The sequence below is a fragment of the Mobula birostris genome, chromosome 4 (assembly GCF_030028105.1).
Source record: "Mobula birostris isolate sMobBir1 chromosome 4, sMobBir1.hap1, whole genome shotgun sequence".
NCBI classification, from domain to species: Eukaryota; Metazoa; Chordata; class Chondrichthyes; order Myliobatiformes; family Myliobatidae; genus Mobula; species Mobula birostris.
In genome coordinates, this window is record NC_092373.1 from 175,899,826 (window position 1) to 175,917,167 (window position 17,342).

Below are 17,342 nucleotides of genomic sequence, written 5' to 3' on the forward strand. Positions count from 1 at the left end.
TTGTTATTCATGTTTAGGTGAAAGCATGGTTGTTCATCAAGGCCTGGAAGAAATGAGCAAGAGAACCATTAGGTCCAAAGAGGAGTGTGATGGTGGAGAGATCTGAAAATTCAGACAAGAATTTTAATCACTTGTGGACTAGCAGGTACACAGTGCAAGCTTAGGGAGATGGGCAAATGGGGCTGGTGCAAAGTGCCAACTGCAATGTTTGGCATAAATACAAATTTAGAAGATCGCAGCCAGAAGAATTATTGGAATATAGAAGTACTATTTCAGCAACTAATGGCTGTAAAGATAGGAATAGGGGTGTGTGAAGTAAGAATTAAAACAAGCAATGGTCAGTTAGCATTTCAGGTGTGACTGTTTCAGATTGATAAGAAATCTTTCCATATATGCTTTTTTTTCCTACTAACTACTACTGGCATGCACCTCCATAATTATTTCAGATTTCTATCATCGGCCATATTTAACCTTTTATGGTCAAACAGATTACAATCTGGTGTAGTCCCTAGATCAGAAGATTACATGGCAAGCAAGAAAGATGATTGTTTCTATCCCTTGATTGAAGAAAAAGTTGATTACTTGAAATTAGGTATCAGATAGGCAATGCAACAAAAGCAAATGGTGGAGAGGAAAGGACTGAAAACCAAAGTTTCCATGGTTCAAGAAATCCCAGCATGTTACAAAGCTTGAAATACTAGATAGTTATTAAAATCCAGCAGGATCGAGTATTCCTCTTTCAGTCTACTGCATCAAATCTAATAAATTAGGGAAACATGCTGCAGATGCTGGAATTTTCAGAATAATGCTCCACTGAAATTCTGTTAAAATAACCCACATCAAAACATTTAAAAATGAACTGGAGGAATTGGAAACAGTGACTGCTTCAGGTCTGAGACCTTATTCTCAAATGATAACTACATTTACATGCACAGATGCTGACCATCCCAGCACTTCCTAATCCTAAAAATTAAAACTCCTGGTCACCTGAATGATGCAGATTTAAAACTCAAGGCACCTAACTTAAAATAGATTTAACTGATTTATACTAGAAATTCAAGAATAACAAGTAGTTTGAATACAGTTTATGACAAAATTAAAAGGACACGCACAAGTATATAGTTTTTCTTTACCTTAGGTTAATAGAGTTATGGATGGCTGAGAGCTCATTCTTGGACTACCTTGATATATGATTTCTTCACAGGTTTGAGTTACAACGACATTTAATAACTGATTTGACTACTTGGGCGCAATATGGCCACTCTGCCACAAGATAACCCCTGCTGGTCTTCAGCAACATTTCACTTTATTCTACAAATGACAAAAGTACTCACTCACACACAGGTTTTATTTAAACTATGCCTAACACAGTTCAACTTTAATGGCTCAGCTTCTCTTTGTTTATATATCAAGTCCAATAGCGTGTTTCGGTTCATAACTTCAGTAACGTACAGAACCCTTTTCATTTCACCACCCCATTCCAAGTGCACAATCCAACTATGGCGTTGGTAACATACTAGTCCCAATGGAAATTATATCTACATTAGAGGCTTTTAAGATATATTTGGATAGGCACATGGATGCAAGAAAGATGGAGGAATATGGACATTTTATAGGTAAAAGGGATTGGGCATCTTTGATTTGCTTTTTAGCTGGTTCAACACTGCATTGTGGGCCGGGGGACTGTTCCTGTGCTGTACTGTTTTATGGACAGCACCTGCATGCACATACATAATTTTAAGTACCAAATTCTCTGATTGAGGGTATATCTGAAAACCTTTTCTCCACACAAGATGGAAAAATGGATTTCCAAAAGTAAGTGTAAGTGGTCAAGTGAAATAGAAAAACAAAAAACTGATCAGTCAAACCATCATCCTGAAATTAGCAGAGCCACTAATCTCTATCATTCAGCTTTCAAATTATCAGAAGCCAGCCTTGCATCACTGGTGGTTTGGTACCAGAATAAGGTAGATATGAAACAGGGTTATAGATAATCGTCAATTTAGGAGGGTGGGGGTGGGCAGGGAAGAAATTAATTCAGCCCAAAGCAAATTGCTGGCATCATGTAAAACTATAACAATGAAAAGACAATGCTGAGTCTTGCAAGAATCACAGACTTCAAGGAATTAAAATACCATAGCATTTGACAAGTTTAGCCTGATTAGAACAAATCAAATAATTTAAGCCCAAGATGTCACCAAAATATTTCATTGTGCATATGTTGTATAGAATTGTAGAATGCTAAAGTACAACTTACTATATGTGTAGAGATCTCTGGATTTGCACTGGGGATACTTACCACACGGGACAATTTGCCAATAGCTACTGTAAACTACCATGTCACCTTTTCACAGTCCACCTCCCCTTCAAAGAGTTGTCCATAAATTTAAAAATCAACAAATATTTCAGCAAGATTAAATGTCTGAAACAAGAGCTAAGTTTACATCAAATAATAGACTCAACTGCTAGATCAGAAATAAAATCAGAAATGCAAATTAAAACTCCAGTAAAATAAGGCTAATCATTTAAAAAGTTTGAAAGCGAAATCCAATTTTGCTGTAGTCCAGAATTCTTTCTAGTTTTAAACCCTTGCTGTAACTTTATTGTAGTAACATTACTGCCTTGAGATTTACAGTTTATATAAAAATCATTCTAAATTCTTACGAATTACATCTACACATTGAAAATTGAAGCACATTGATTTTCATAATTCACTTCCTTCTTTCTTTTAAAAGAATGAAATCACAAAAGTCTTTTTAAGATTGTAAACAAAAGTCAAAAAAATGAGAAACTATGTTTAAGATAGGGACATATTCATTTCAATTTACAGTTTCTGGCTTCCAATAATTAAAATTATTTAACAAAAAGCGAGTCTCTCAACAAAACTGACTGTAAACATTAGCAACAATCCCACAAGATAGCTTTAAGTATATAAAATAATTTATAGCTGCAGATGTCTGCATGTTACACATCATTCAACCTATACTCAAATTCAAACTAAGCCTATAGCTGATTAATTTCTGGTACTATATTTTAATTTAAAATTTCAACTAAAAATAATAATTATTGTAGTCCTATGTGAACATGAACACTATATAGAATAGAGTGCTCAGAGAACCAAGGTTGAGTACTAAAGCATTTAAAACTACTGGTTTGAATTGTTTGGCAAAACTGTTTTCATAAATAACCTTGAAAAGCTACCAATTAAAGTTATTATCACTTCAACATAGCTGTACCTTAAAAGGTTGTACTCCATTCATCCAGGCTGCTCAAACATTGGTTTATGCAACTTTATTAAAAGAAAAACCCAATGAATACAAGCTATTAGTTGATCGGTCTACCATAAAATGAGAACCATTACTCAGTGCCATTTAAAAGTGTTGTGGTAAACAGATCAACTGATAGTTGTATTTTGTTTTGTAAAAAGTAGTACTGTAAATGAAATTTACAAAATGATTTGAGTTTGTTCGCTTGGGGAGGAAGATTAAGAGACAGTAACTTCCATTTCCATTCTGCGTAAAACCAACGAAAACCTTAAGTCATTCCTTTTATTAACATGCATAAAATACAGCATATATTTTAATTAATGTCGACGTTATAACGTTCTGAACCAATCCACCATTCATAACAAAGTTATGAGCATGAAGTAAATAGACTCAAATACTATTTTATTGGGGGGAAAATGAAAGATGCTGTCCCATTAATGCAGCAATCTTTAAAGAAAAGAATTTGACCCATTTAATTTCAGGTAAAAATCAGCACTTATTTCAATACAGACTGGTTTTAATCTCATAACCAAGTTATTATGAAGGTATTGGCCACTTAACACATGCTCCATATATAAAGGAGGTCAAAATTTCAGATGATTGATGGAACTACATTAGAAATCCAGTGGTCTTTCCAAGCACGAAGTACTAAACTGCCTTCTCACAAGAGCATGTGAATGGGGGTGGAGGAGGAGGAATAAGGAGAGGATAGGGTTAAGGGATGGGAAGAGGGGTATGAAAGATGTGATCTTACAAGGGGGCAGCCAAATAGTAAAATCATAAATCAGTAATTTAAAAGTTTGTTCCAGCTATGATGCAAGATATTTGAACTCCAAGGTATCAGGTTTCACATTGCATATTTGTGAGTCCATTCCCGAGCTGTTTTGTTGTACCTGCAAATAAAAAGGAGAGGCATTAATTTACATATGATGCATTTGTATGGAAAACAGAGACATTAGTCACACTAAGACAAAAAAAAAATTCTGACATTGGCCATTAACACAAGCACATCAAGGAAATGAAATATGTTTAAGTACCAACAGATAAGGAGGAAGGGGGAGAGTCAATCATCTATTCAGCAAACTAAGGGCACATTAGGGGCACTCAGGGAAATATTCTTAAGCCTCTGTTGCTGACTTAAATTGTAGCTCAAGCTTTTGATCATGTTCACGCAGGATGGACAAGAAGTGAATCAGACATTGTATGTTCATCTCCAAAAATGAAATGGAAAAACTTCGATAAAAGAAAAATTACTCTTCAAAGTAAATGAGCAGCATCTATACACAAAAGCAATGAGGCTTATTACAGCTAGTTGCATATTTGGCCATTTGCAAATGATAATTATACAAGGCTACCACTCAACAAACCCATAATTTCTATTGGGAATCCCTGAAAAAGGCTTCACTTTCATTCCAATCTATTCTCCCCCTCATCATAAGACATAGGAGTAGAATTAAGCCATTTGGCCCATCGAGTGTGTTCCACCATTCAATCATGGCTGATCCTTTTTCTCCCCCCTTCTCAGTCCCATTCCGTGTAACTTCTGATGCTACATCCAATCAAGAACCTATCAAGCTCCCCCTTAAATACACCCAATGACCTGGCCTCCACTGCTGCCTGTGGTAATAAATTCCACAAATTCAACACACCCTGGCTACAGAAATTTCTCCGCATCTATTTTAAATGGATGCCCCTCCATCCCGAGGCTGTGCCCTTTTGTCCTGGACTCACCCACCATGGGAAACATCCCTTCAACATCTACACTGTCTTGGCCTCTCAACATTCAAAAGGTTTCAATGAGATTCCACCCCCCCCCCCATCCTTCTACATTCCAGCGAGTACAGACCTAGAGCTATCAAACGATCCTCGTACGATAACCCTTTTAGCCTTGAAATCATCCTTGTGAGCCTCCTCTGAACCCTCTCCAATGACAGCACATCTTTTCTTAGATGAGCCCAGAACTGTCCACAACACTCAAGGTGTGGCCTCACCAGCACCTTATAAAGCCCAAGCACCACATAAAGTCCAACCAATAGAAAAACCTTCTCAACTTTACTTTTGAAACAAAGAACTTCTCCATTTTGGCCATGGACCAATGTAGTGCCTGAACCAGATATTTCTTCAAAACAAAACATACGATTCTAAAGCTTGATTTTCCTTTTCGTTTTTAGAGAACAGTTCAGTAACAGGCTGCAATTACACCTACGTAACAATTAGCCTACTAACCCACTTGTCTTTGAAATGTGGCTGGAAACCCATGTGGTCGGAAACCCATGTGGTCATGGGGAAAACAAAATTTTCTTATGGACAGCAGTGGAATTGAACCCAGATTACTGGCACTGTAGTGCAGAGCAGCAGATACTGATTTCTGATGCCATATGTGGAGTTCGCACGTGCTCCCTGCAACAATGTGAATTTCCCCAGGGGCTTTGTTTTTCTCCCACTCCTAAACACTCATTAATTGCCAGCTGTAAATTATCATAGTGGATTCATAGAGGAAAAAGTGGGTATGGAGAACAGGCTACAAGAAAATAATTAGGATATGGAACTGAATTGGTATATTGAATCCATATATTGGCCAGAGATGGTTCATTAGACTGAACTGCCATCTGTTGCATCGTTAATACATTCCAACAGTGAAAATAAAGATAATGCTAATTTAACCCGATTCTCGGAATTTTGGAAACCTTTCTCTAACCTTAAAGCTTGATTTTATCTGAGAATGGAGACACGAGATTGTAGATGCTAGAAATCTGAAGCAACACACAAGATGCTGGCGGACCATGTCAGTCCCGGATTATCTGAAATGTTGACTGCTTATTTCTGATGCCATATGTGGAGTTTGCACGTGCTCCCTGCAACAATGTGAATTTCCCCAGGGGCAATTCCTGACCTGAGCTGCCTGACCTGCTGAGTTCCTCCATTATTGTTTTTTTTTTATTAACCTGAGAATCCCTGCATTACAATTTCAGTTCAGTCCTTAAGAGGATTGTATTTACTCAACTTCATATTTAACACTGCTGATCTAAAAGGCCAAAATGTACCACACAAATGATTAATTATTTGCCTTCCTAATCACTTGGTGCAAATGCAAATGATGTTGATATTCAGTGATTTGTAGGCACATACAGCTAAATGCTCTTTGAATAGCAAAACTACCCAATCAAACACCATTAAAAGAATTACTTTTTTGTTAAATGAAGCGAAGTGAATGATCTCACATTTTCCTATATTATATATATCTGGCCATGGTCTCATCCATTTAGTTCTTTTGTACCCCCTTGCAGCCCCCTTGCATCATCCTCCCTCCTCACAATCCTATCTGCTTTTGACAACAAACCTTAGAATATGACATTTGGTGGCCCCTTCTGACAAACATGGATACAGATAGTGAAATGGGGCCCTAAGTACCAATCCCTGAAAAATTCCATTAGTTACATTCTGCCAACACAAAAATAATTACTGCATTCCCCACTCTGGTATTTTCTGTGAAGTTACAAATTCTCAGTTCATTAATAAAAAGCAGAGTGGTGATGCCAGTTATGAAAGGCAATGGTCAGAGCATATCTAAAGTAGTGGTCTCCATATTTAATGATGCAAATTCATTGGAAGTAGTAAAGATTTCTAAACTATTCCTATAAATGGGAGATGAATGGAGGCTAGGTTTGCATTCAATGAGGTGATGAGTGATTTCTGCAACACAGGATCCTGAGGGGGGCCTTGACAGGGTGAACTTAGAGGAGGTTTCCCTAACTGCATATAATTTAGTCTGTTTCTTTGTACTGCCAATTTGAACCAACTAAAGCCAACAAGTTAAATTCTAGTGATCAAAAATCAAATAAGGTCACATCAAACTAATCCCCAGCAAGTCTTACATTGTATCTAACTGCTCCAAGCCTCGCAACACACAAAATAGACTACATTACCAAAAGTCCCAAAATGCGAGATTTCAGACTTATGTTGCACAGCTAACTGAAATACTCACACAGAAGCCACAGTGAACTGAGTACATTACACCCTCATTCAAATCAGATCCTCATTTAACAAGTTAGCAAAATAGATAAATTAATTCTGACAATTATTTTCTCAACAGAAAGAATTGATTAGATTCAATTTCTAAAATCACCCTACTGCTTCCTTTTATGATGTTGTAAGCTCTCACTTCAGTTCAAGACAGAATTTTGATCTACCATACTATTATAAAAAGATAAAAGCTGAAAGTTCCAACAGGACTGTCTTTGACAATGACTATCATGCTGTACTTCCTCTTCAGGATCAGATTTGGTATGACTGGTATATGTGGTGAAATCTGTTATTTTGCGGCATGAGTACATTGCAATACATAATTAAAAAACTAAATTACAGTAAGAATATTCTAAAAAATTAAATGTGATGCAGAAAAGAAAGAAAAAAAAAATATTAAGGGCATGTTTATGGATTCATGGGCCATTCAGAAATCTGATGGCAGAGAGGAAAAAGCTGTTCCTGATACATTGAATGTGTGTCTGCACGCTCCAAAGGGCATGTCCTGGGTGACAGGTGCTCTTAATGATGGATGCCACCTTTTTGAGGCATTGCCTTTTTAATGTGTCCTCGATGCTGGGGAGGCTAGTGCCCATGATAGAGCTGGCTCAGTTTACAACTTCGTGAAGCTTTTTCCAATCATATACAGTGGCCCCTCGATACCATATGGTAATGCAACCAGTTGTCAAGCTCTCCACATCTGCAGAAATTTGAGCGCATCTTTGGTGACATACTAATTCTCCTCAAACTCCTAGTGAAATATAGCCGCAATTGTGCCTTCTTTGTAATTGTATTAATGTTGGGCCCAGGATAATGTTCAGAGATGTTGATACCCAGGAACTTGAAATTGCTCACTCCGCTGCTGATCCCTCAATGAGGACTGGTGTGTTCCCTCGACTTCTCCTCCCTGAAGTTCACAAGCAATTCCTTGGTCTTACAGATGTCAGTGCAAGGATGTTGCTGCGACACCATTCAACCAGCTGATCTATCTCACTCCTGTATGCCTCCTCGCCTCCATCTGAAATTCTGCCAATAGTTGCAGTTGGCATTTGAGCTGTGCCTAGTCAGAGAGTTGTAGGTATAGGGAAGAGTACAGCAGTAGGCTAAGCACTCATCCTTGAGGCACTCTAGTGATGACCATCAGCGAGGAAGTCAAGAATCAAGTTGCAGAGGGAGGTGCAGAGGGCCAGGTTTTGGAATTTCTTGATTAGAACTGAGGGTATGATAGAGCTGAATGCAAGCTGCAGTCAATAAAACAGTATTGATGTAGGTATTACTATTGTCCAAGTGAGCCAAGACCGAGTGGAAAGCCAGTAAGATTGCATCCAGAGTAGACCTATTGTGGTGACAGGCGAATTGCAGTGGGTCCAAGTTCTCATTAACAGGAGTTAATTGTAGCCATGGCCAACCTCATCACACTTCATCACAGTAGATGTGAGTGCCACTGGGTGATAGTTGTTAAGGCAGCACACCCTGCTCTTCTTGGGCACTGGTATGATTATCACCCTTCTGAAGCAATTGGAAACCTCCAAATGCAGCAGTGAGCGCTCCCTTGAATCCCTTTCACACTCCCACCAGTTGGTCGGCACAGGCTTTCAGAGACTTACTGGGTATACTATCAGGGGCTGAAGTCTTGCGACGATTCACTCTCTTGAAAGATGTTCTGATGTCAGCCTCTGAAACAGATCACTGGGTCACCAAATGCTGCAGGGTTTCGCACAGATGTAGTTTTATTTTCCTTTCAACACGTGCATAAAAGGTATTTAGCTCATGTGGGAGTGAAGCATCAGAGCCAATCATGATGTTACGTTTCGCTTTGTAGGAAGTAATTGCCTACTGACGTGCATCCAATTCCATCTATAGCCTCAATCAGAATTCTTTTTTTGTCCTTTTAATGCCTTTTATAGGTTGTACCTGGGCTTCTTGGATAGTTCTAGATCTCCAGTCTTGAAATCTACAGATCTAACCTTCAACAAACTATGAATCCCGTTTCATTCACGGTTTTTGGTTTGGATATGTCCGGTACTTTCTTGAAGGCACATACTCACCCACAAAGGGCAGTGACAACTGTGGCATATTCATTTAGATTTGAAGACAAATCCAGTTCACCAATTCAAAGCAGTCCTGTAAGCACCCCTCCACCTCCCTTGACCATTTTCTCTCGGTCTTCACCACTGGTGTTGCAGTTTTTTGTCTCTGCCTCTACACAGGGAGTAGAATTAGAGCCAGGTGATTAGATTCTCAAAAGTGTGGGCATGGGATGGCACAGTAAGCATACTTGATGGTGGCCTAACAGTAGTCAAGTATGTTGGCTCCTCTGGTTCCACAGGTGATGTGCTGGTGACAGTGATTCAGAGATATAGAGATTTCTTCAAGCTGGCCTAGTTGAAAACCCCACAATGATCAGAAAAGCATCAGGGTATGCTGTTTGATGAGAAAATCTGCAGATGCTGGAAATCAAAGCAACACACACACACACACAAAATGCTAGGGGAACTCAGCAGGCCAGGCAGCATCAATGGAAAAGAGTAAACAGTCAACGCTTCAGGCCAAAACCTTTCATCATTGAGTCCTGATGAAGGGTTTCGGCCTGAAACGTCAACTGTTTACTCCTTTCCGTAGATGCTGCCTGGCCTGCTGAGTTCCTCTAGCATTTTGTGAGGGTATACTATTTCTTCAGATTGAGATGTCTTCAAAGACATGTCTTACTTCAGCAGAGTAATTTGTAGAGCAATAGCATTACAGCTAGGAAATGCATGTCAAAAAGTCCAGAGGTTCCACTGTCCTTCACCCACAACAACTCACCATCTTCTCAAACAAGAGAAAATCTGCAGATGCCAGAAATCTGAGCAACACACAAAATGCTTACCCCTCAGATCCCTTTAATTATTCCTCTCTTACCTTAAGACCACGATTTCCAGCTCTGGGGGGGGGGGGGGGGTGAAATCAACTTTCTAACCTATCTCAACTCCTCAATTTTATCAATGTCCAACAAGTTACACCCCCCCCCCATCTATGTTCCAGTGACAATAAACCCAGCTCACCCAACCTATTCTTAAAAAAATTATTCCTCCATTCCAGACAACATTTGCTGCTGGATCTCTTTTGCACTCCCTATTACCACCATATACTTCCTGTAGTATATGACAACTGTATACAGTAACACACAAGTACAGTCTAATTGGTGTATAGCTGCAAAATGACTCCCCAACACTTATATGCAATGACTCAGCCTATGAAAACAAGTACACCAAATACTCGTCTTTCCTTTATCAACCCCTTTCCTTTATTAACTTTCAGCGAGTAGGTGCTTGCAACTTCCAAGGTCTCCCTGTACATCAACATTTTATTTTTAAAATTTATTTACAGATATAGCACGGAACAGTCTCTTCTGGCCCAAAGAGCTGCACCACCCAGCAACCAACCTATTTAACACCAGCCTAATCACACAACAATTTATAGTTACCAACTGACTTACTAACCGGTACATCTTTGGACTGTGGGAGGAAACCCATGTGCTCACAGGAAGGACATACAAACTTCTTACACAGAGATCATTGGGAATTGAACTCCGACACTCAAGCTGCTAACTGTCTCAGGTCCCACTCATTTACTCTATGTCCTCACCATAGAGCTCCTGAAATAAATTACCACCTGTCAGGATGAAATTCCACATGACAAACGAGAGAAATTCCATTTTTAGTAGGAAAAACCAGGAAGGTTACATGCTAATTTTAAAGCAAGAATCTGAACAGGATGCAGAAGAACAAATACACATACTGCAGTGGGGAAAGGTTAGTAAAGCAATTGCTGTCAAAATTCATTTCTAAAGTGACTGAAAATAATTAAACATTGTTAGGTTAATGTAAAGTGCAAACAAGATTTCTTAACATGTGACTAGAATTGTGACTGTTCAAAATAGATACATAGACTGAAGTCTTCCCTCCTCCTGAAATTTCTATTTTTGTTTTTTTTAAATTTTTAAAGATATAGCAGGCGTTTCTAGCCCCAAGAGCCCACGCTGCTCTATTACACCCATATGACCAATTAACCTACTAACCCAAACATTCCTTGGAATGAGAGAATAAACAGGAGCACCCAAAGGAAATGCACACAGTCACAAAGAGGATGGACAAATTCCTTACTCCAATTGCAGTGAAATTGAACTCTGTTTGCCAGAGCTGTAATAGTGCTACTCTACCATGCTAATTTGTATTCTAACTTTTGATAGAACTCATACTAAAAGTTGTTTCCATTTAGAGGAGCAAAAAACAAAAATATAAAATGAAACAGTAATCAAGGAACCAAATAAGGAATTCATAATCCTTTACTCAGTGACTGATTGAGGTTTTAGAAATAGCTCCTGAAGCAGGGATGCACTTATTTAAGAAGACATTGGGTAAACAGATAGGGGAAAAAAGGCAACAGGATAACACTAGAATAATTGGTTAAGAAACAATGGGAGTGGCTCAAATTGCACACAAATGTTTGCATGGACTAACTGGACAAAACTGGCCTACTTCTATGCTGCATGCTATTTAACTTTATTCCACATCTTACTTATCATGGTCATAGAGTAATACAGTTCAAAGTAAATTTATCAAAATACATACTGTATGTCACTATATACAACCCTGAGATTCATTTACTTGCAGGCATACTCAATACAATCAATGAAACACTGCACCAACTTAAATATGGCATCGAAGATGTGCTGAGCCACAAAGTCATAAGTGTAAAGTGGGGCTAAGCACACAGCCTTGTGGTGGAGATTGGTAAAGAAAATGTTGTTGCCAATCTGAACTGACTGGGCTCTGCAAGTGAGGAAGTAGAAGATTGATTACACAAGGGGGTATTAAAGCCAAGCCTTGAAGCTTATTGATTAGTTTTGAGGGCTCAGCACAGAAACAGGTCTGTTAGATCATCCAGTTCATGCCAAACTATTAATCAGCCTAGTCCCATCAACCTGCACGCAGGCATACCTCTCCCATCCATGTACCTATCCAAATTTCTCTTATATGTTGAAATCAAATCCGCATTCACCACTTCTGCTGGCAGCTTGTTCCACACTCTCACCACCCTCTGAGTGAAGATCCCCCCATGCTCCCCTTAAACATTTCACCTTTCACCCTTAACCCACAACCTCTAGTTCTAGTCTCACCCAACCTCAGTGGAAAAAGCTCGCCTGCATTTACCCTATCATCATTTTGTATATTTATAGCTAGGGTGCTCAATACTTTTGCACAGTTTTGTATTTATCAACACAGAGCGGACAGCAGGTTAGTAAATCTGATGGAAGCAAAAGATGTTGGGAATGGCAAGGGTGAAGCACTGTGGGAGGAGTGCAGGACAGATTGCAGAGGAGTGCCAGTGGCTGGGGGTGGTGTGAGTGTAGACACACTCAGCCCCAAGACACCAAAGTCATTTGATTCCAAACAATTGGTTTATTGATCGTTACAGAATGCCTCTCTGGTGCTTACCGCTTCCTCCCCTCTCCCTTCCCCCAACAATAATTCCCCTCTTCCTACCCCTTTCCCACTCTCAGTCCACAATAGAGACCCATATCAGTATAAGGTTTATCATCACTCACATGTCATTACATTTGTTTTTTTGTGGCAGTACAATGCACGCATTACTATAGTACTGTGAAAAGTCTTAGGCAACCAGGCTATATACATGTGCCTTACGACTTTTGCACAGCACTACTTCTGTCAAACCTCCCCTCATTCTTCAAATCTCCTGAAGTCCAAACTTATTCAACCTTTCCCTGGAATTTGGGTCCTCAAGTCTCAGCAATGTAATTGTAATTTTTTTTCTGCACTCTTTCAATCTTATTGACATCTTTCCTGTAGGTAGGTGACACAACACTCCAAATTAGGCCTCATCAACGTCTTATACAACTTCAACATAACATCCCATCTCCTGTACTCAATATGTTGATTTATGAAAGCCAATGCCAAAAGTTTTCTCTATGATTTTATCTACCTGTGATGCCACTTTCAAGGAATTATGGATCTATATTCCCAGTCCCCTTTGTTCCACCACACTCCTCAGTGCCCTACTGCTCACCTGCATGGCAAGAACTATCCTTACTGACAAGCCTCTAGAAAAAGACATAGGTGAGGCCTAACTTGGAGTGTTGTGTCACCTACGAGATTGCAGGAACCTTGCTAAAGTTAACTGTTTATCTTTAGTAAGCTGGCTAAGAAATTCCTTCCACCCCAAAGTCCTGTTTACTTAAATTAGGGGTCGCCAACCTGTCGATCGCGATCGACCGGTCGATCTTTGAGACTTTCCCAGTAGATCCCGAAAAAAATCAAAAATACGCAAATACTGTTGTAATGTGAGCATTATAAAAAAAAAGTAATACTAATTAGGATAATGGTAATATAGCAATACTTTTGCTACAAAGCTGTTCGTAAAGAGAGATTGTTTCCGGGTTGCGGGGTTTTAGTTCCGTTCTTTCTGCCCAGTGCGCATGTGTGTAGCAGCCCCTGGCATGAACTGTGTTTTCAGCGTAGCTTGCGCTGCATTAAAGTGACCACTTAAATTAGATACGCAGTGGTCCCCAACCACCGGGCTGCAAAGAATGCAGCTGTACAGCGGTAGTCGGAACGCACCCAGCACATCTTTTAAGAAAAAAGCTGAAATAAAAAGCTAATTAATTAGCACGTAAATGTCAGCCCAGATCAGAGGCGATTGCCAACAGTGACAAGGAGGGAAGAATCACTGTCAGAGGACGTGGATGTTTTTCACTACAATTCGATGAATCCCTGGATGTAATGCAAACAGCTCAGCTGGTTGTATTTGTCAGAATGGCTTTTCAGGATTTTACAACAAAGGAGGACTTCCTCACTCTTTTGCAATTGAAGGAGAGAACGAGAGGTGAGAATATTTACAATGAGTTTAAAGAATGTCCGTGAAAACGACAACCCCATTCATAAACTGGTTGCAATTACTACTGATGGGGCCCTAGCAATGCGCAGTGTGCACGTTGGTTTTATAGCACTAAAAGTCAGTGCCAACTTCAGGTCAACCTATCCATGTGAAATTGCATTTTCACAGATGAAAAATGATTAAATCTAAGTACAGGAGCTGTCTTACTCATAAACACCTCACAGACTGTCTCAGACTGACTTGTCTGTAGTTACGAGCCAAATTTCAGGGAACTAGCAGTAAGTATTTGGCCCTAGTCATCACACAGAGTGCAAGGCAATTTTTATTCATTTATTTTTCGTGTTGAAATAAAATTAAATAATGAAACTTAGAATTACAGGTGTGAAGTATTGTAATATTCTCAAAGATATGCTAGTTACAGTGTTTTCCTGTTTGAATTAATTTGAAAGTTTGACAAAAGTATTTTGTGTAATTCAAATACAATTAGCCCAAATAAAAGGTCTCAAATTGGCGGTACAATCCGAGCTGTTTTTTCTCTAAACGATTTAGTAGGTAGATCTTGCCTTTCACTAAGGTCGAGGTAGGGGATCTTGGGCTTAAAAAGGTTGGTGACCACTAATTTAAATCATTCTCGGGAACAGAGAAAAGTCAACATCCAATATCATTTGAGTTCTTTAAATTCCAAAACCCAAATAACAGGTTTCACCTGTCCAGTACATCAAAAGAGGTTCAAGAGCCAAACTGAGTACCAACATACTGATCTGTAGCATCTACAACATCATGCAATCACAAACCTTGAACACATTCCTTGTCATTTCTGTGAATGCATCCATGACCATCCAAGCTGTTCAAAAGAAGCAGACACCCACTCATTAAGTCTTAAACAACAGGAATTCTGCAGATGCTGGAAATTCAAGCAACACACATCAAAGTTGCTGGTGAACGCAGCAGGCCAGACAGCATCTCTAGGAAGAGGTACAGTCGACGTTTCAGGCCAAGACTCTTTGTCAGGACTAACTGAAGGAAGAGTTAGTAAGAGATTTGAAAGTGGGAGGAGGAGGGGGAGATCCAAAATGATAGGAGAAGACAGGAGGGGGAGGGATGGAGCCAAGAGCTGGACAGGTGATTGGCAAAGGGGATATGAGAGGATCATGGGACAGTGAACGCAGCAGGCCAGGCAGCATCTCTAGGAAGAGATATAGTCGACGTTTCAGGTCGAGACCCTTCGTCAGGACTAACTGAAGGAAGATGTTTCAGGCTGAGAAACCTGTCCCATGATCCTCTCATATCCCCTTTGCCAATCACCTGTCCAGCTCTTGGTTCCATCCCTCCCCCTCCTGTCTTCTCGTATCATTTTGGATCTCCCCCTCCCCCTCCCCCTTTCAAATTTCTTACTAACTCTTTGTTCAGTTAGTCCTGACGAAGGGTCTCGGCCTGAAACGTCGACTGCACCTCTTCCTAGAGATGCTGCCTGGCCTGCTGCGTTCACCAGCAACTTTGATGTGTGTTGCTCATTAAATCTTAATAGGTCTACCTCCATTCTGTGGCTGTTTTGCAAGTTCTTGGATGAAATCCTAAGTTGCAAATGGGTAGGTTTGAACTGTAGGTTCTGACTGCAAATTGTTCAAATCAAAGGCCAGTTTATTTTGCAATATATCAGCATGGTTTAAGTAGCGTGTATACAAACACAGAAGTTTGCGTACATTTCTATGTGCAAAAAGAAAAAGAGTAAATAGCAGGAGGGAGTTGAGGACAAAATTTTTCTTGACCCTTATAACAACAAAACAAATATTAGAGGGCAGGTAAATAATGAAGCATCAACTAGGCTTTCCAGGGACTACCCAGGCAAGTCTGAACACAATTTCTGGGGAAATTGTATACAAGGACATCCTACTTTCCGTTACTAGTCAGAGGCAGAGTAGGTGGCATATTTTAAGTGTTCAGGAAAGTATGCCAAATGGGTTAGCTTTGTAGTATAAACAACCAAGCACAAATATTTGATGGATAAAATACAATTTTTTAACCAGCATTGAAAACTGATTATGAAGTCTGCAGGCAACGTAGCAAAGCCCATTTCAACTATTTCAAGGTATGACAAATTCCAATTCTGTTGCAGGAACCTTGTTAAAATTAACTGGAGATCTTTTATTCAATGTGGAATCAAGATTTTCTTGATGTCAACAATGAAAATAAATATTTGTTCTGACTAGACAGTTTTCACAAGGTTAAAATGTCTAACTTATGCTTGACAACTTTCAGATTCAAGAAACCGGCCAAAAATACAAAGGCATCCCTTTTTAAGCAGATAACATTTAAAGTGACATTCAAAGATCTGCCTCTTTATAGTATTCCTCTTTAAAGTCTTTACAGAAAGACAAAATGCATATCAGCATGAAAGAGTAGGCAAATGATTAGTTACCAAAGGCGAAAGGGAAATATAAAACTCTTAAAATTTGTACAACGCAAGCTTGATCTTGTTCAAACTCTTTTATTCTTTTTAATCCAGTTATCCCATAACTGGACAGATGTTTCAGTAATTCTCCCTTATCAGAACTGACCATTTCTACCATGTGACCTGACATTAGCTCAGGTCTTCTCTCTCCATTAGCAGTTTCACATGATGGGCATATCTATTACTAATATCTAAATACTTTATATTTATTTGTCTGTTATCAAATTAAACATCTTAGCTGCTTCTTATTCCTAATTCTGGCCTCACCCTTTAGATATTCCTTTTGGCCTAACTATCCCTTCACTCACATTATTTGTATTTTTTTTTAAGAAATGTTTTCCCTCTTCAACCTGAAACATTACCTGTTTCTCCCTCCACAGGCACTGCCTAGTCTGCTGACTGTCTCCCGCATGTTTATTTCAGAATATTATTTTATTAATGAGTCAACATTTCCCAACTCACCACCAGAAATGAAACTATTTTTCAGACTTAAACCCACCTTTATCAGTTCTATCTTACATATTTCCCCATAAGTCATGAAGGTGTTAAGAATCACTACACAATTTGCTTAGTTAAGCCAATGCAGCATTGATAAAACACTGCACCTATCAGCATTTAAGTAGGATTTTTTTTTTTTTAAAAAGGCAGACTAAAGACCTCTGTAGCCTCATTAAGTTTAAAAATAGGTTAAAAGATTTATCTTC

General features: G+C 39.1%; 1 protein-coding gene across 1 annotated transcript in view; it reads right to left on the reverse strand.

The window, feature by feature from the left end:
- Positions 1 to 3,276: 3,276 nt before the first annotated feature.
- LOC140196780 (ubiquitin-conjugating enzyme E2 D2-like) overlaps positions 3,277 to 17,342 on the reverse strand; it is a 44,817-nt gene continuing 30,751 nt past the window's right edge. Inside the window, exon 7 of the mRNA XM_072256556.1 lies at positions 3,277 to 4,159. Coding sequence (XP_072112657.1) covers positions 4,114 to 4,159 — 46 coding nt within the window. The 3' untranslated portion in view covers positions 3,277 to 4,113. The remainder of the gene's footprint in view (positions 4,160 to 17,342) is intronic.